The sequence below is a fragment of the Protopterus annectens genome, chromosome 14.part0, assembly GCF_019279795.1.
Source record: "Protopterus annectens isolate FY-2018-M chromosome 14.part0, PAN1.0, whole genome shotgun sequence".
NCBI classification, from domain to species: Eukaryota; Metazoa; Chordata; order Ceratodontiformes; family Protopteridae; genus Protopterus; species Protopterus annectens.
In genome coordinates, this window is record NC_056748.1 from 957,229,079 (window position 1) to 957,250,531 (window position 21,453).

The 21,453-nt window shown below is 38.7% G+C and overlaps 1 protein-coding gene across 1 annotated transcript in view; it reads right to left on the bottom strand.

Annotated features, from left to right (window-relative positions):
- Positions 1-21,453, bottom strand: part of LOC122789363 (tyrosine-protein phosphatase non-receptor type 13-like) — a 2,815,362-nt gene that overhangs the window by 1,907,852 nt on the left and 886,057 nt on the right. The window contains exon 16 of the mRNA XM_044056752.1: positions 21,119-21,222. Within this exon, the coding sequence (XP_043912687.1) occupies positions 21,119-21,222 (104 nt within the window). The remainder of the gene's footprint in view (positions 1-21,118; positions 21,223-21,453) is intronic.

Sequence of the window (21,453 nt, forward strand, 5' to 3'; positions counted from 1 at the left end):
ACTCAGCTGCATGATAAGCACTTCAAAACATGGCTTAGTGGACATTCTCCTACAGATAAGTCAACCTGAGCTTAGCCGCTGGTTTTGTCTCTGAAGTATGGTGCAGAGCTGTTGCGATACTACTTACAAAGGTGGACCCACCACTGAACCTGGAAACTACAGACCCATTAGCTTGATTAGTCTCACCTACAAAGCAAAGGATAATGTCCTAAGGGCCTAGCTGCCTTGTATTTACTATGAGTCTTTGATTATATGATCTATGTCGCTAAGCACTCACTGCTTAATTATTGTGTGAGAATGTCCTAATTAAGAATAATATCAAAAATCTTTACAAGGCTTGATGTTCAGAAGTTCAGCTTTGTTATGGGTAGATCTTGTCCAACTAATCTGGTGAACTTTTTTGAGAGTATTATAAGCTGTGGACATGCTTTGAAGCACACCTCAGCCTGGCTTTTGACACCATAATAAACAAGCCAAATACGCTCCAAATTGTACCCTACATAGTTAGGTGAATAGCAAATTGGATGAGGGCTAAAACACAGTTAGTAAGTATGGCAGATGCATTCTCAGTAAACATGAAAGTGACCAGTGGTGTTCCTCAGGGATCTGTGTTGAGACCTCTACTATTTGACATCTACTTTACAAACCTCCATACTACAAATAGGGATCTCTGGCTAACCGAGTTTGCAGATGACTGAAAACCTGGCATCATCTTCAAGTCTCTCTCTGATATGCAACTGGACCTTACACATGTCAACAACGAAGTCTCCCTTTGATATGCAACTGGATCTTACACATGTCAACAACTAATAATCAAAAAAAAAAAAAAGGTTAAATCTAAATGCTAAAAAGTGTAATTTCAACACATTTGGTAAAAAATCCCCTCATCCAGCTTACAGTATAGATAATATTCCACTTCAAAATGAAAGTATAGTGAGAGATCTTGTAACATGGGTAGGTAAGCCCCTTGACTTTAACCATCATGTTGCAACAGTGCTAAAGAAGAATTTTTACTAGGTGCAACTTACTGGAAATGGTATTTCATTTTTATCCCTAGAATCTATTATCCCTATGTTTTCTGCATTGATAAAACCTATTATCAAATACAATATTCTGTTTGGGATGTATCTTACTATCAAGTAACTAAAAAGACCCTAGAGGCTCCTAACTAAAAACACCATTGACTTAAAAGAGAACAGCAAACAGGGGTGACTACAAACATTGCCCCTTTAGTCAGTATCCTATAGGTTCCTTAAGGGCGATCTGTGCCTTGCCTTTCAGGCCACTGCAGATCCAGTAGTCCAAGACCTGTTATTTCCACAAAGCTAACAGTCCCACTAGAATCTAGAACTAAGGATCTATACCTTCAATAAAATATGGTGGAAAGAGATTTGTCACTCAGTACTTACCAATTCTCTGGAATAAACCCCCACTTCATATTCAGCAATGTGGCACTATATTTTCCTTCACAAGGAGTTAGACAATTGGATGGGTATCCACAAATTCACCTTTCATGTGACGGGCCTACTGCTCCTTTAGAAATGAGGTAAGGGGCTAGGGGGTACAGGCATAAATCGCCACAGGGCCTAGTTGCCTTGTATTTATTATGAGTCGTTGATTCTATGATCTATGTCACTAAGCACTCACTGCTTAATTATTGCTTGCGTGTATTCACCAGAAACCCCTACTCCCTCTATAGAGCAAATTACTGACTGACAGATCATGCAAGAGTAACACTATCATCTACGTACTTTCTTCTACCCCCACTATATACCTCACCAATTCTTACAAACCTAAATACTATATGTACAGTTAAACTCTCCATCTGTGACAAAGTAGCCAGATTTGCTGCCAACCATATATATGTGACTTATCACTGCGGTGTCCTGAAACAGTTAAGCTGGCTTGGGCTATCTAACTATTTAACATATTCAGCTTATTATGGCACACAAACTTATACATGCACCAGAAAAATCAGAACCGTAGCTGGTTCAACCAGTGCCCTTTGCCGGAAGGGGGAAAAATGAAATAAAGGACTTCTTCTAACTGGATGGCTTTCTGCACAGTCTCCAATATGTGCACCCCCCCAGCTCTTCAAGTGATGAGCAAAAAATAAAAGCATCCACTCCTTCACCTAGCATACCAACCAGGTGAAATAAATGTACAGCTGCAGAAAAATGAAGGCTCCAGCTGAAAATAAGTACACTTTTAATAAAAGAATTAAAATCCGCAATGATGTTAGTGCTTTCGTTAAACAATGCTGCCAAACTTCATCAGACATTAAAAATCTTTAATTACACATTTAAATATTAGCAGCTTACCCCTGGATTGGACAAACTCTTCCTTCTAACTTAATGACATCCATTTAAAGACACTGATACATATTACTTCAAAAGACTTTAATTTTCTCAATACTTATAAAATGAGCAAATAAAATGAAAATGCAATACAAATATCCTACTTTCATAATTTAACATTGTAATTTCTTTATTTCCAATGCCCTTAATTTTAATAAAGGTGTTATGGAAGTACGCTCGTTTAATCCTGGCCAACTGCCATAACAACCAGGTGGCCAGAGACACAGATACACAACACGCTCCCTCCTTCTAGCCAATCAGGTCTTGTTTCTGCTCCCTTGTCCTCTCATTTTAGAAAAGAAAAATAATTTTTTTTCAACTGTAGCAAGTAGTTTACACCCTGCTTGGAGCGCAGGTTTTAGTTTAAAAAAATGTTTCCTTGTTTAAACTGTAGCAATCTGTTTGCAACAAATGTAGCACAGTTCCTTCAGTTTAGACCACACATGGAGTGCTACAGTACTCAGGTATGACCATAAATGCAATACCGACTTTTAAAAGCCAGTATACATTAAACAGTGATCGGGATCAGTCAATCGCACTCCCCCCCAACACTTTGTGCCCAGGACAGTTGTCCCTTTCACCCCTCTACAGCTAGGCTACTGAGATAAATGTCAAGCACTAAAAGATACCCTGCAGCACTACCTTCCAGGCAGAGACCTTTCTTTGCTCAACCAATAAGCTCTTAGTAATCACAACAAAGGCTAACAACTTAACAGGTGACTCGCTATACTCCCATTATGTATCAAAATTCTGAAACACCATCCCAACATACCTAAAACAGTCCATGAAACTTTCTGCTTTCAAGACATTACTAAACACCTAAACTACATGTGGTTGTGCACATGCTTACCCGGGTAATTCCATTTTCCTTTGTCAGCACATCTCCCCTATCTTTTTATAATCTCCACCCCCTTCTACACAACAAACCTTTTTACCACGCCTCCACAATTATCTTCTTATCATAATCCCCACTTTAAATTTCAATTTCTTTCTGACCCTCCCACTTTATCCATTTTCTTCAAATACTCTCCTGCACTCGCTACTAACCAGGTTCTATGTCAGCAAGTACCCTGGTATTCTTACTCCTGCTATCCTTGTTTCATCAGCTGTACAATGTCTCTCTCTCTCATGTAGCTTTAACTACTATCTACATACTGATTAATGTTTCATACTGCTTACCTCAATTTTATTTATTCCAAACATGTATACTGTAACCCTCCTTACCCATGTCTTACTAGTCATATCTAATGTATGGCTGTTACCTATGTTGCACAGGAACTGTCTGCATTCGAAATGTTTTATACTTAGAAATTAATATCTTGCATGATGTCACCACAGATAAAAACACCTGTCTTATCTTTGTATAGTGTTGCTACAGAACATCTACCTGTTTGTATGGAGATGTCTTTTGAACTATCTATGTAATGTACCTTTATAAAAAAAATAAAAGTTTTGTCAAGAGTATCTTAAATGTATCTGCTGGAACTTTTCTCCCTGGACTTCCAAGGGAAATGGGCTTTGCCCAGTTGGACATCCCTGGTAAACCAAGACAAACAAATTAAACAAATAAAATAAACACTCAAAATAGTTTATTCCTCTGTGTGCATACAATGCATATATGCACACTCTAGTAGCAGAATGTACCTCAGACATTCAATGGACTCAAACCAAAAATGACTTACTTCATCTAAAAAAAGATGAATAATCAAGCACATAAATCAACAAATAAATCGTGTTCTCTAGAAAATCCGAGCTTCTGGAAGATCATCACAAACAACCTGTGTTCAGTTTTATTCAGTCCAGACATACTGTACTCACACATTCACCCAGAGCTACCTCATGTTAACTTTACTTCTACAAGAGTTACTAACTATACTAAAAAAAAAAAAAACGCAAATAACCACACCAATGTGGACATCTGAAAAACATTATTCATTTTGTGAACATCTAAGTTTCACTTTACAAACTTTACAGAGCTCATGAATACAAACTGGTTTTCTGAAAATACTGATATGACTAACTTCACTAAATCTCCAAGTTTTTTTTTTCCACAAGTTGCAATCAGCCCATCATAACACTGAGCTAATATGGGTTATACAATATAAAGCAGCTATAATGAGCACAGATTGTTGTATATTACACTGATGCAACATTTCATTTTGAGAGCAGACCCAGGCAGAAAACCTTCACCACAGAAGTACAGGGCCAACTCTATGTAGTCAGTCAACTTAAGCTATGTCTCTTTTTGGACTTAGCTAGGAGATCGGCATGCACACCATAAGGAACAAACATATACAGGCATAGGGACAATATGCAGATTGACCCAGACAGTATCTGAAAATCAGGACTGAACTAGTCTAGACCACATGCCTCAGAAGCATTACAAAAACTGCCAAAGCTCTTACCAACAGAAATCATTGCCTGAGGTTTACAGAATTCCTTAAACAAATGCAAGGTAGTATTTCTTTCTTTCTTTATTGACATTTGATTACCGGGAAAGACCGACTGGGTAGAAGCCCATTTTCAGTGAAGACTGAGAAGAAACACTCTAAGCTACTACAAAACATGTACATTACAAAGATGCTTATTAGCTAGTTTATACTGACAGCTAAATGTAAACTATATCATAAAGATACGGGACTGAATCCCACAATACATTTTTTTCTAAACAGTATCCATGTAAAATTTCTAATACTGAAGGAAATAAAATTCATACAATGTGTCTGCCTTCTCTAGTCTGAGAAAAACAAAGTTTACAGCCAAGAAAGAGAAGCATGGAATCATTTATTTTCTAGATGTGTTAAAGTATGTTTACTGTAATTATATTTCAAAGGACTGCATAAGGGAAAGACGGTATATGTGTTTGTAGGCAACTGGTGACAGACCAGATATAAGGAAGTTTTATATGATATATATGTTACCACAGTCTGAGGAGGGTTACTTTGTTAAAAAGAGGAGTTTGAGAAACACTGGTACCATTATGCCTTTGACTTACCTGCACATACCAGCACTCATGTTAGTGATGAGGTGTGAAATACCTCAATACTGGCAGGCTGGATGGATATTGTCTGAAGCGGTTTTAGAAAAGAAATGTGAATGCATAAGAAAACATTTAGTTCTGCTTAATTTGTTCAATTAGTTTTCTTACTCACTGAAGTCGTACATTCTCTTGTACAATTAAGTTAAAATGCTGATCATGGTCTCTAACTTAAGCACACCCCAGTGGTGAATACAAACTACAAACAAGCTGCCAACACAGTTTTCCATGAGTCACAGGTTTGCATGCATTAAACTAAAACACCATCTTCTGACTTAGCTTTTCTGCCCTTGCTTCATAGGAATCTCCAGTAGAGTACTCACATATACCATATTCCATTCCTTTTTAAATAGTACTCTATTGACTCCTTATTTACTGCATGTCCTTTTCCTAACCCCCCTGGCATAACTACATTATTTTCCAACTTCTCAGTGAACTGCAGCTCCCCATTTTTAAAGAAAAATAAAAACAGAAAAAAAAATACTTTTTTTTTTTTTTTATAATCTAGCTTGTCTAATTGCCCTTAAATCTAGCTGTTTATCTTCCCCGGACACTGGATTGTACTGGCTGATTGTTTTTGTTGTACTTTCCTCTGTCTCAACAAAGCCAAAAAAGACTTTTACTATAATCCCCCAAAACCTTAAAATCTGATCCAAAAAAATCTTGGAATGCTGTAAATCAAATACTACATCCAGGTAACCCAACTTCACCAAACCCATGTCCTGACAAGTCACCTGAAGAAACTGCCAATACCTTCAACACCTTCTTTATTGAATCCATTTCCAAACTATTTAACCCCAACCTCTCAGACAACAACACTTCAAACCTCCCTATACACCCCTCAACCACTATCTCAGTAAACTCCTTCTCTCTCAAACCTGTCTCCACTGACTATATCAGAACTCTACTCTCAAAGCTCAAACCATGCTCTGTATCAGCAGACAATATTCCTTCTTACTTTCTCCAGATTGCTGCACACTCCCTTGCTATGCCTGTATCTATACTAATCAATTGCTCCATCTAATGTTCCTTCTATCTGGAAACAGTTTTACACACTTTCTATTCATAAAGGAGGTAACTCCACAGAAATATCTAATTTCAGACCTATCGCTATCCTCTCCCTCCTCTCCAAAATCCTTGAGAAATGTATACACAAACAAGTTACGCATCATCTCTTACAAGAAAAACTTCTCACTCCAACACAGCATGGCTTCCGTCCCAAGCATAGTACAACCACAGCTCTACTATCATTTCTCAGCACCTTAACCCTTGCTAAAGATGATCACAAACTCATATCCTGTCTATTCCTTGACCTTTCTAAGGCTTTTGACACTGTCTCACACACACTGCTACTTAGTAAACTTGTATACCTAAACGTCTCCCCGATACAGTTGCATGGTTCTCTAGCTATCTCTCTGATAGGCTGCAGTCAGTACGAAGGGACTCCTACCCCTCTCTCAGAAAGAACTGGTGTTTCCCAAGGTTCCATTCTTGGACTTCTACTCTTTAATATCTTCACCAACTCACTCCACTCCTCTTGTCTTCAATCTAACATTGTCCAATGCACAGATGACTCTACAGTCATAATTATTGCTAATTCTCCCTTAGAACTCCTAACAAATACCTAGACATCTTTCAACTCAGTAGAGACACGGCTCACTAATAATCAACTCGTCCTCAACCCTAAGAAAACAAAATTACTACTGTTTCTACCTAAATCTGCAAACCACATTAAACTTTCCTTCTCCCTAAGATCCCTAAACAATACTCTTATAGAAGTCGAAATTAGCACAAAACTCCTTGCCATTACCATTGACAACCAACTAAAATTCGATCTTCACATTAACAATTGTATCAAAAAAAAAAACACCAAAAGCTAGGACTACTGTGCAAGAACAACAAATTCCTAACTACTGAAGCTAGGATTTCTCTAACCCATGCCTACCTTCTACCATGCTTAACCTACTGTTCCCAAATACTTACAAATCTAAACTCCTCCCTACTTACCAAATTAGAATCAACCTACCACAAAATAGCTAGATTTGCAGCTCAACAAATATATAAATCTCACCACTGTCTCTCCCTAAAATACCTGAACTGGCCCGAACTACCTCATCTGTTCCTACAATCTCAACTCCAAATCATACACTCCATCTATATCAGCCTGATTTCCGCCCAAGTCTATCTTCTCTCATCTCTCACTACTCCCCTACCAGACTTCTCCAAAGCTCAGTCCAAGACCTACTAAAAAATCCATAAACCCAAATCCAACACAAGGTGCAACTTCTATAGCTACCATCCCTCTATTGCATGGCACAAATTCCCACTAGAAATAAGGACCCTGATTCACACCAAACAATTTAAGCTAGCAACCAAAGACCACTTTAAAAAACACTGGTCTTGCCACTGTACTCGCCCTCCCTGATTATTATCTACCTTTATAGTGCAGTCAAACTAACTTACAAAAACTTACCATTAACTACCTCATCCTATGCTACCTCCAAAGCTTCTTCTATACTCTGCTCCATGAAATTCTTGTGTAACCTTTTAAATTTCTGCTACTCTGCATACAAAACCTTATATTTACTCTTTTTAAACCAAAACATACAACTTATTTGACTTTTTTAACATTCTGCTTTTTGTTTATAGTATTATTTTATCTGTCAATATACATGTATGTAGCTTACATATTTTAACTACCAACATTCTCTGTTGCTATTTTTATTGAAATGTATCTGTTTTGCTATTTTTATTGCATTGTATATCTTTGGAGCTTTTCTCCCCAAAACTCCACTGAAAAAGGGCAATAGCTCAGCCGGACACTCCTGGTCAACAAATGTAAAATAAAATAAAATAAATAAAAAACTGAGCCAGAACAGAGGTGGTAGTGGGGACACAGGATTGACAAAGGAAAGATGATATGGAGGGTGGTAGTAAGGTATAACTGGCATCTAAAGGAAGGGAGGGAGTGGAAACAGGTCTAAGAAGGGGAAGCGAAGAGTTCAGAGGGTACTACATTTTAGATGGAATTGTCAAAGGGAAATAACATATATGCTATTTGATTTATTTAGGGTGGATGAGTTATCCAAATCATTTGGTACTTAAGTTTAGGTACTGACTCACTAAGCATGTAGTCCAAGAGACCATTAAGGAACCTCGGGAAATCTCCCACTGTTCCAGAGCATAGTCTGGTTAAGTCACTTGCTCAAGGTCATAAAGCAGACAAGTGAAGGCCCAGGGGATCAAACCCTGTACCACAGGAAGTAATAATTTAACAGATCTCAGTCTTAATCCTCTGCATGAAATACAGGCAGGAAGAAGAGTGAAAACAGAGCTGTGATTTGCTGGAAGTAATAGTGAAGGATTGTGAATGAAAATGTATGACGGGACATGGAGGTGGGGTTTTGCACACCAATAAAGGAAATAGCAGGAGGCTGGGTATGAATGGCGATAAGGTAGAGAATAAAGCAAAGCCCAGTGCAGCAAGACTCAGCTGAGTCTGGAAACCCCAGAAACTCTGTTTTGAAGGAAAACTATCACTGAGTATCAGAAAAGGAAAATCACATAGGGCATGTAAAGTTACACTGGTGGTGCGTATGTGAAAGATTAAGAAGTGAATACTGGGGTTGGGGGTCTTTCAGTTTTGGATTCTTGTGAGCAGAGCCCCTTTGTGTGTACTTATGACTATACTTGGGTTACACATATATATATAGTGGGGTACAGGAGGTGCAAGGGCTTCCCTTAGTTATTGTGCTTTGGGGAGAGTGCAATCTTATGCTACATTACCTGGGCTAGCTCTGTGCTACACTGCATGTGCAGGAATAAGTGTATACTAAACTGCACCGGTTCTACCCTCAGTGACTGTAGGGGGTGGGGTGGGGGTAAACACTGCTCAACAAGACATAAAAGTAAAGGAACAGGGTAAGTAGCAGAAGCACTACTTAAAGGAGAACCACACCCCAAAAAAATGGAAAAACGTTTTTCAGCAAGTCTTGAACTTTTCTGCATTACTAATGAGTCTGTATCAAAGTAAATAGTTAGTTATTTTCTAATTTGTTATACCTCAAAATGATCTGAAGGAGGCTGCTATGGTTAGCATTATTTTATTTTGCAGTCAATGACTTTGCCTTCTTAATGTCATGTTAGAGGGACAGAAAGAAATCCCTATAATGATGGGATCATTTACTGTGGTTTTCTCTCTCTCATTAGTTTACAACAGTACTGTGACTGTCTAGTTTTCACTGTCAGCATCAATCTGCATTTTAATTAATTTGCAGGCTTGAAAATGTGGCTGAGTAAGTTGTTCTTTTCAAAATAACAACTGCAGTTCAGTGCTCAAATGTGAAAAATCTAACCCCTGTAATTAATAGGTGTTACTTGGGCTGACATGGTTTGTGTTACATTCAGTTTTAAATACTGTAGCTTGAATTAAAGTCTTTGATGTTGATCTTCTTTCTCCAACTCACTGACTTGTCTCAACAATGTACACAATGCAAAAATACTGTAACAAAATAGAAGAAACATGCACTTTTACAGAAACTACAGTGTAGAAAAAATGCAAAACCAAACACTGACAGAACAGAAAGTAAAAAGAATTAGATGAACATATTTGCTTTCTTTCATTCATTCTTTTCTTTGTATACTAAGTTTTCTTTGTGGTAAGAGAAAGACATTTGCATCTGAAAACTAATCTTGAAAGCCATGCCTTTGTTCAGACTGTTAGGTTACATTATTTATCTGAGGTGTGATGCTGGCAATCTGTAGCTGATACGGCACAATTAAATGTCACTGTTTAAGAGGCATTGTTTTTTTAATGGCTCTGTAGTTGGGATAAGTCATCTAACTTTAGCACTCTTCCACTCTTAGTAGCCTGTGTGACATAACAGATGAGACAAATGCAGGAAAGAAAGGCAAACAATGATTAAATGATGTTTTTTTCTGTATGTGACATGTTTAGTATTGGAATACAGGAAAGGAAAATCAGTTTTTGGAAAGAAAAACTTGACTTTTGGGTAGATTGCTCCTTTAAGTAGCAAATACTTGAGCTGTTTGTTATACCAGAGAGAGTACTTAATTTCTTTACAGAGTGAGCTGAGATGTGATTTCAACAAGTAATGTCTTGTGGGCTGCAGAGTCCCCTTTACTTTGCACTCTTGTGAGCTCTCAAGGATTGTGCTTCCCTTTGTCACTAGGGAACTGTTCCTTGCTTTATGTTGTTAAACCCTGTTAGAAAGCACACTGAGGAAAATAATTATTTCAGTGTGGAGAACTTTAACTTTTAAATTACTATGGATAGCAGCTTGCAAGATAACTTTTTATGCAGTGTAAATATGTGTCTAAAATGTTAACAAGTCAGTGTCACGTTAATCAGTAAGCAAGACAGAGCATCATCACTCCAAAAGGGTCTATATTATATGAACCAAAGTTCATATAATCGATCGCTCTAATGAGCGAAAATCCCAGAAATCGCAATATTGTGAGGGGCTGCACCCCCCACACCCCCCGCTAAATATATATTCCAACTCCGAGATCACACTACAGTGAGGAAAGGGCAAATACTCCCAATCTTCACTGTACTGCGATCCCACAGCATGCATCTTGATTTCCGGGATTTTCACTCATTACAGCGATTGATTATATGAACATTCGTTCATATAATATGGACCCTCACCAAAAGACCTACTGCACAAAAGTACAGTTGTGTACACTTACCATAAATGTAAATGTTTGAGTGTATTCACTGTAGCAGTCATTACATTTGGGTAATCTGCTGGCAGGTTGCCCTCAGTCGGCCTGATTAACAAAGTCTTGGGTTCTGCGTCGGTTGCTGTCCCTTCTTTCATGACGTCAGGTCGTCAGGGGTATAAAACATGCAGCCAACACCATTACATCAGTTTTTTTTGCCCCAGATGTCAGGTGCCCCCCAAATGGGCAGCAATAGATATATATATATATATATAGATATATATATATATATATATAGATATATATAAAATTAAAAACACAAACAAATATACCTCCAAACAAAAGCAAATAAACCAAAAAAGCTTTTTAGCATAGTAAAAGAAAGTAGAGGTATAGTAAGAGAAAAACAGGGGGCTGGAAAGTAACCAGGACTGCAACAGGGGGCTGGCAGGTAACCAGGACTGCAACAGCGAATACACTCGTACATCTACATTTATGGTAAGTGTACACAACTGTACTATGTTCTTCATGTTTCACTGTTGCAGTCATTACATTTGGGTAGATTCCCAAAGCTATGGTTGGGAGGATGGATTTATACAGCATTAGGACCAGCTATAAGGCCCTGCAGGACAGCAGTGGCAAAGCCAGCTCTGGATTTAGAGAAGAAAGGTAAATGGTAATGTTTGGTGAATGTATGAACTGAGTTCCAGGTAGCAGCTTCTAAAATGTCTCTGGTAGGAACACCTCTGAGAAAGGCTGTAGAAGTAGATGCAGCCCTGGTGGAATGAGATCTGATCCCCTGGGGGATAGTTTTACCATGGTGCATATAGCAGAAATGAATACAATGGCTTATCCATTTGGAAATAGTCTGCTTTGAAATAGCCTTTCCCTCTGCCTCTGCAACAAATGCCACCAGCAGTTGTTCAGATTTTCTTAGAGATTTTGTCCTGTTTAAGTAAAATCTAAGTTGTCTGTGTACATCCAATGAATGCAGAATCCATTCCCCCTTGTTCTGTGGATTGGGAAAGAAAGTTGGCAAATGAATGGTCTGATTAAGAGCCACACTGGATACCACCTTAGGCATGAAGGATGGAATGGTCCTGAGAGACACCATGTCCACATGAAAAATAATGAAAGGCTCCACTGCCATAAGAGCCTGTAATTCAGAAATCCTTCTAGCTGAAGTGACTGCTAAAAGGAATGTTGTTTTCCAGGAGAGAAATGTTATGTGTGCAGTAGCAGCTGGCTCGAAAGGAGGGAGAGTGAGTTTTTCCAATACAAAATTGAGGTCCCAGGCAGGGGTTGGAGCTCTCCTGGGTGGTCTTAAATTTTTGGCTCCTCTGAGATACTGCTTTAGCAGAGGATGAGAGAAGAGGGGAGGTTCTGTGTTGTAATGAGCTGAAATGGCTGAGGCATGGATTTTTATGGAAGAAAAGGACAGGCCCTTGTGAAGCATCTCAGTTAAGTATTGTAAAATCTGAGGAATATTGGGCACTGCTGTGCTTATTCCTAGTGATCGATTCCAGGTACAGAATCTTTTCCATTTGTCAGCATAAGATTTTCTAGTACTAGGCCCTCTTGCCTCCAAAATGACATCCATCACAGGTTTGCTGAGGGATGCTAAGGGTGAATTTAGGTGATTAGCCACGCTGCAAGAATTAAAGTTTGGAGTTAAGTGTGCAGAATTTGGTTGTTCTGCTGAGACAGTAAGTAAAATGTCTGAGGCAGATGCCAGGGTGGAAGGTGTGACCCATTGCACAGGAGTGGGTATCAGTGCTGGCGAGGCCAGTTTGGAGCAATCAGAACCATTTTTGGTTTGTCCTGTTTGACTTTTAGTAGAACTTTGGAGAGCAGAGGCAGAGGGGGAAAAGCATAGACTGATAGGTTTTTCCAGCTGAATGATAGAGCATCCACTTTCCAGGCTTTTTTTGTGATGAGTTCTTGTGCAGAATTTGTCCAACTGATAGTTCTGGGGTGAGGCAAAAAGATCTATGTCTGGACTCCCCCATTTGCGTGTCAACATGTTGAAAATCCGTGGTTCCAGTTTCCATTTGTGCGGGACCATGAGATTTCTGCTTAGTTCGTCTGCCAGAGCATTCAGCTTTCCTGGCAAAAATTGAGCTTGTAGTTGTATTTGGTAGGTCAAGGCCATGTTCCACAATGCCATGGCTAGTCTGCAAAGGGGGAAGGAGTGTGTACCCCCTGCTTGTTTATGTACCACATAACTGTGGTGTTGTCTGTCTTTATCATTAATTGTCCTGGATGAAGGTAGTCCTTGAAGGCTGTCAGTGCATTCTGTACAGCTAGCATCTCTTTCTGATTGATATGAAGGTGCATTTGATTTGGGCTCCATTTGCCCTGAATGCACTTCCTTACCAGATGAGCCCCTCAAGCATAGTCTGATGTGTCTGTAGTTAGAGTTTGAGCGGCAGGGAGTGGAGTGAATGGCAGTCCCTTGTTCTGGTGGCAGGCCACTGCCCACCACAGGAACTCTGGTTGTAGGCAAGGTATGATAGGAATCATTGTTTCCAGGCTGTGACAATGTTGACTCCATAAACTTTTTAAGTACCACTGAAGTTTCCTCATATGCAGTCTTGCATACGGAATTAGAAGAATGCAGGAGGCCATGAACCACCTGTTTGAAGTAAGTTATCAAATGAATTTGCTTTTCTGGTGTAAGGTAAGCCGTCTGGGCAGTTGTATTCAGACTTGCACCCAGGAATGTAATTTTTTGAGCGGGTACCAGTTGTGATTTCTTTTCGTTTATGGTGTACCCTAGACAAGTCAGAACCCTTTTTACAAACGCCAGATGCTTTAGAAGAATGTCCTTGTTTTCTGCCTGAATTAGACAATCGTCCAGGTATGGATATATTTGAATATTTCTTTGCCTGCAAAATGCAATTACTGGAGCCAGGCACTTTGTGAAGACCCTGGGCACAGTAGATAAGCCAAAGGGCAGTGCAGAGAACTGGTAATGCAAGGAGCCTGCTTTGAAGCAGAAGTATCTTCTGCAAGATTCCCTGATTGGGATATGCACGTAAGCCTCTTTTAAGTCTAGAGTTGCCAACCAGGCATCTTTGCCTAGCAATGGAAGTAAATGTTGAAGAGTCATCTTGAATTTTGGAATGTCCAGAAATGTGTTTAGAGTAGATAAGTCCAGAATTGGACACCATGATTTATCTTTTCTGGGCACCAGGAAAAGTCTTGAATAGAAACCTTGCCCCTTTTCCACTTCTGGTACTAGTTGAATAGCCCCCATGTTCATGAGGGACAGTACTTGTTTCTGGGCCTCTGCCCACTGATTTGGGGGCAGGTCTGGCCATCCATTTGGGATTGGCAACGTGTGGAAATGAAATCTGTATCCCTGGGATACTATATTTAAAACCCATTTGTCCTGGGTTGTAAGTTGCCAGTTTCTTGCATGAAGTGCCAGTTTTCCCCCCAAAGGGGTGTCTAAAAGGTAAGTGCTTAGTGAGTGCAGAGGGAAGTCATTGAGATTGTTTACCATAGGGAGGTGCCTTGTTGTTTCCAGATTTGGAGGTGGAGGCACCCCATTGTTTTGTTCTAAAAGTCCCTTGTGACAGAAACCTGGAGCCTTTGGAATGTCTGGGTTTGACTTGAGTGGCTCTCGAAGGAACTGGAAAGGACCAGTTCTTAGTAGGCCAGTGCCTGCTAAATCTAGGAGGTTGCACTTGTAAGAAATCTTTCACAGTTTGCATAGATTTAGCTTTATCTTCCATCTTTTTTAAAATTTCTTCAGCCTTATTACCAAAGAGACAGTCCTGTTGTAAAGGAGCATCCAACAATTTTGCTTTAATGTGATCAGGCAGAGTTTGCTCTTTGAGCCAAGCATGCCTTCTTAGTACAGTCCCAGTTACAGCAGCCCTGCAAGAGGCCTCCAAAGAATCAAAACCACATTGCAAAGTATGTTTTCCAACTTGTTCTGCTAAATGCAATAAATCCTGTAAATCCTTATTTTCCACACAGTCAGAAATTAACATAATTTTCTATTTAAGCAGACCCATGATATGCTGTTGATATTTAAGCATATGAAATTGACAGTTTAAAGCCCTGATCACCAAGGTTGCAGAAGTGTAAACCTTCTTACCCCATCTATCCAACGCCCTGGAATCTCTATCAGAAGGGGTAGGATTTTTAGCAGTAGAGGCCTTAATGTCCTTGGGACCCTGAGAAATGGTTTCAGGATCTGCAATAGGATTTTTGAAAAGGAATTTGTGGGAGTCAGGAACCCTGTAGTATCTGTCTGGCTTACAAGGAGCCGGAGGCAGAGAATCAGGAGCCATACTAGATTCTGAAAAAACATCATCAACAATGTCTAGAACAGGAGGTATAGCCAAAGGCCTATGCTGAGGAAGTAGAAGAAAATCCCTAAGTCTCTTTTTAGATTCAGAGAAATCCTGACTTTCCCAGTGGAAATGTTCCCTTAAGGTATGTAAAGTTTCCCCAAAAGAAAAATCCTCAGGGGGAGAAGCAGAAAGAATGGAATCTTCTGCATCAGAGTCTTCATAAGTAGGTATAGACAAATCCTGTTCATTAGAAAAGTCAGAAGAAATAGAATCCTGTTCAAAGATTCATAATCAATGTCTTGCCTAGGCCTCTTAGAAGGAGGGGGTTGGCTACCCCTGGTCAGAGTAATTAAATCTTCAGCCATTGTGATCATTTGTTTTTTAGGCATAGGGGCCTGCACATGTGGCCTAGGCATCGTTTTTTTAGATATAGATTTAGATTTTGGCCTTAGTTTTGAAGATGGCGTCAGTCTAATATACAAATCTGTAGGCCTGAAAACACCCTCAGAAGCCGGTGCCTGCACAGTGGCTCCGGACCCATCTAAGGTAGAGATATCTGCGGGTTCCATAATTGAAGCATCTCAATGGGTCTCAGTAGAGGCCTGCAGAAGTAGCGGGTATCAGGGGCTGAAGCACACCTCACACCGGTATCGCAAAACTGGCAGCTGGCAGAGCAGAAGAATCAGTTTTGGTTTTTGATGGCCTGTGTCTGTCTCTTTTTTTTTTTTTTTTTTTTTTTTTTAGCATGGTAGTTGGATTGCTAACCGATGACATTTCTGGATAATTAAATCGTGAGCCAAAATATTAAGAAGCAAAAATATACCGACGTTTAACAATGCATTGATTAAATTTAGCACAAAACCAGCAGCAAGGTACGTTGTGGTCAGCATAGTACAAATGAAAATCTTTATGAGGTATTTGCTTCCCACAAGTAATGCAATTATTAACTTTATGAGGGTATGCTTCCTACAAGTAGCCGCAATTAATTTTACTGACATCTTTAATTGAAGACTTCGTTTCTGAAACCACAAAAAAAATTTCATGAGTCAGAGTCAGCGACACTTGCTTTAACTGCTTTGCTTCTGGCACCGCGTGCGGCAAGAGATGATGTATGTGCACGGGTTGCATGTTTTATAAGCAACCAACGGAGGACCCAAAACTTTGTTAATCAGGCCGACTGAGGGCAATCTGCCAACAGATTACCCAAATGTAATGACTGCAACAGTGAAACACGAAGAACATCAGAACTATTTCCTTTAATCAACAGTCTGAGCGTCTTCTAAAGCACTATGCTTAATTAAAATAATGTGCATTTGCTAACTTAATGCAAATTTATTTCCAAACCAGAGCATCACTGTGCATTTATCTACGATAGAAAGACAATTTTGTGGAGCTGTATATATTGCTTCTCTTCACTGTCACTATACTTTGTTCTTCACTGCCATCAATAATTAAACTTTTTTTTGAATCTGCAGGATTTGGACAATTTCGTCACTCATCTGACCCATTTTTTTCTCCACCAAGATGACAGCCCTCTGGCCCATTCATTCCCCTGTGGAGGCAAAAACTGAGTGTTAGAAAGCAGGCCAGTCTGCAGATGATGCAGACTGTCTTATCCCCACCCCTTCATCACTGTCCAATGCAGCCAGCTAAGCTGCCTCTGTGCCTGTATCATTAGTTACACATGGGTTTTTAGGGCTGCAGTCAAGGTTTTATCCCCCTGTGCCACAGGTACAAACAAAAACAATAAGTTTCTCTCAGGCTTTCAACACCCAACAGCATTTTCCAATTACGTAACACCAAATCATTCAAGAGTTGACTAACAGGGGTTAAGCTGCATCAAAATATACAAGATCCCACTAAAAAACTAATGTTATGTTGTTCACTACCCCAAAAACTGTCCCCTGATCCTGTACTGTCTCTCTCCTACTGCAGCTACTCAGCTACTGCAAAAAATGTCAGTCTTCAAACTGCTTTGTCCCTGCTTTGCTTACCCTCTGATCATAATGTTTATAAATTACAAATTGCAAAAAACAAGTTAACAAATGCTCAATTGGCTACCTATTACTAACCAAAAGTCAAAACCAAAACTGGAGAAATGCATTCTCTAGAATACACTCTGCCATATGGCATCATTAACCTACTGACGTCAATATCAATCAAATATTAGAGCTATTTAAGTTTTCCATGACTGAACACCTGCATAAAGAAGCTGATTGTACCTGCTTTTCCGATGCTGGTTAAGCTCAGTACTCTTTGGTACTTTTCATGTTCACCAAAATAACAAAGGTATAAATATATACCAATATAAATTTTGTAAAAGAACACCTACTGGTATATATTTTGTTTATCTAACTATTTTTTATGTATATATATATATATATATATATATATATATATATATATATATATATATGTATATATATATTCACTTCATAATCTTGAAATACTGAAATCTCGAATTTCAGTTTTTCGAGACCATGAAATCGAATCCATACAACACCGAAACACCAAACCCGCGAAATTCAAAACACCTAAAACACAGCACACACCAGATCACACATATACCACAACACCCACATCACTACATAAACAAACAAAACAACACACATCCACAAACCTACAACACAAATAAGCAGGGGGGCTGAGCCTCACACCATTACCCTACTTATATATACTAACTCAGAGATTGCACAAACAGTAAACAAAAGCAAACACACACACACATTCTACAGTCCCTCGCACACACATCACACATATCAGTACACTCACATACACTCAAACTCCCACTCAAAACCCTTACAAAACACTCACTTACCTGACATAACACCTAAATCCACACACGGCACCGCACAACATCCACATACAATCCCGGACATTATGTAGCATAAAGCCATAACTGCGAATTTGAGATATTCAAATTTGCGATTATGCACTTTCGCTATTTTTAAACTTTGACTTTATAGTCTCGAGATACTGAAATTCGACATTTCAGTATTTCGAGATTATAAAGTATTTCTATATATGTATATATATATATATATATATATATATATATATATATAGAGAGAGAGAGAGATACACACACACACATACGCGCGCACACACATATTTTATATATATATATATATATATATATATATATATATATATAGAGAGAGAGAGAGACACACACATATATGTATGTATATCACACACACACACATACACACACGTATATATAGCCAGAGATAGATATGTCTAGCTATATATTTATATGTACGTACATAGATATAGACCTCTCTGCATTATATTGTATCACTGTACTTCAACATCTGAGTCACAGCTGAAACAGCTCGGTAGACCATTGCACTTTTTCAGTTAAACTGAAGTAAAACAACATTCACAGCAGTTCACTGTATGAATTAATCATAATCAAATGTGGAGCATACTAGTTATCAGTTGGCAGTGTCACATTAACTGTTGTAGGTTCTTTAAATGATATAAGTATCAGAAGTTCATCAGGAACCCCATTTAACATCTAAGTAGCTTCTTATTTTGGATCAGTTGCAAAGCATCTTAATCACAGGCAAAGTACTGATTTATTAAGGAAATATTTTTTTAATTTTTTTTATGTAGCCTAAGCACAACTTGGAAAAGATATTGAATGGAAGCTTTTGAAAAAAGAAGCAATACAGATGATTATGAGCAGTTCGCTGATGCTAATCACATTATTATGTATTCGAAACATGCATGCCAAGAAATTCACTTTAAGAGCGAAGCTCAAGAGGTGAATCTTGGCATCCATGTTGAGAACACATAATATCAGGTTAGCAATCAGTGAGTTGCTCATAACTATTTGTAGTGCATGGAGATTTATCTGTTCCATATACTACAAATTATAGTAAAAACAAAAAAAAAATTCAAGTGTTTTAACAGATTTCAAAGCTGTAAAACACTTAGCGAGCACTTTCAGTAGGGTAGCATAACAGTATCCCTTATGTTTATGCTTACCTTATGACACTATCCCTTATGTTTATGCTCACCTTATGACACTCAACTCTATATTTTTGCCTCATATATTGTGTATGTTCCTCATAATGTCTGTGGTTTTCAGACAAATTATTGATGACTGAAGACACTAAATAATGGCATACATTTAGGTTTCAGAATTCATATCCTTCAGAAAATCAGGCAAACTCGCCATCTTGTTATTCTAGTAGCTTTCTAAGTTTAAAACAGGAAGTCAGTGGTATGTTACTGTTATTTATTCTGCCACTGTCATTTGTACTGGCAGATTTTACTGCCTAGCAAGGGACCTGACCTTAATAACTTTAGCTTAGCATTTGTTAAGGTCGGGTCTCGCACCACGATAGTGCTTAACTGATTTTTCTTTTTCTGACTATCGCAGCATAATCAGCATGCTCCATGCACTACAATTACTTTAAAGGTAGCATACTGTACCCTACAAGGATGAACTGCAGTTTGAAATGGAGTAATTTAATGTAACCATGTTTCAAGAGTTTGTTTGTTTCTTTCAGCTTTTCCCAGTTAGGAAACTCCGGTCTGCTAATGATTGGCAGTAGATTTTGACATGCTGACTTGCTGGGCCTAATGCACAACCTTCAACGAAGGAACGCCCATTCACGCATGTCACCACACAGAAGACGCTCTGAGAATCGAACGGGCAACGTCTAACTGTGAGGCGACAACGCTACCGCAGCACCACCACCGCAGTTAACCATGTTTCAAGAGTGAATGTGAATAAATGGCAATTGGTTTTATAAGGATGGTTAACCTCACATGCTGTACTCATTAGAAAGCAGCATTGCCAAGGTGCCAGAGTATGGTGGTTCTTACCTGAATGGTTTACTAAAATGTACAATGATGCAAATATTGTATGCATACAGATGTGCTGCTTTTAAACTGATCAAATAGTGTGCATAAAGGCAGTACACAGAACTGTTGCTTTACAAAGTCAGATATCTTTTTTGTATTAGGCAAAAAGTATTCCTGCATGGCTCGGTTTAGACCAATCAAGTAATCAAATGATGTGTAAAACTATGGCCTAGAGCTCAAAACCATATCTGGTGCCCTCTGCAGCTTCTCAAGCTAGAAAAAAAAGCTCTTTCATGTAACTATAGCAAACCACTTGCTACAAAAGTAATGTTATATTACCACACACAAAGTACATTCCTGAATGTTGGTACTGCACACCCAACAAGATTGGCAGTTGCCAATCAGCTGTCATATTCTCCTCTCATTAGTTACTCCTCTGCTATGAAATCAGTGAAGTTTGCCTCTCACAGACGGGGAAAGGTTACCTGGAACACTGGTTTGCAATAAAGGAGACTTATAGCTTACCATTAAAAAGATGAGCTCCTTGAAATCCAATATGACAGCCCTTGTTAGTGAGCACCAGAAGAAAATGACTTTTGGGGGGGCACACACTACAACCAAGAGGAAATGACAGGCAAGTAAGTCTACATTTTTATTTTGTTGCTTTGATTTTCATTTGGAATAAAAATTATGACTGTTTTTTATAACTTGGTGGAATTCAGTGCTTTTATACACCAATATTATAGTGTATTGGAACAACATGGGATCCAGTGCTTTTCTAAGATTCTTTACAATTTAATGCTCTCTTTAGTAATTAAGTGCCTGTCAAATGACAGGACATGAACATCTCGGATTGTCAGAAAATATTCATACATTCTGCTTGGTAAGTTATCTTAGTATACTCAGCTACTTACTGCTTGCTGTGCTCTTTGCTGAATGGACTGAAAGGTAATCCAGACTCTTCCGTTTTTCATTCATTGTGATGTTCACATCAGACTGAAGTCTTCCAAGAGACGTGCTAGGTAAACATTATCAGTTTAGGTTAATCACAATTACCAGTATATTACAGATCACCAACCACACAATTTTTTTTTCTCCTTAGCCTTAAGAACTCAAGGACTGCAATCAGCTACAATATGGCTATTATAAACAAAGATGAGATTAAAGTTATTTAATGCATGAATGCAGGAGACAACTTCACTAAGGTATTTCAGGTGTGTTTGCAACAGAAGAATACCATGAATTAATA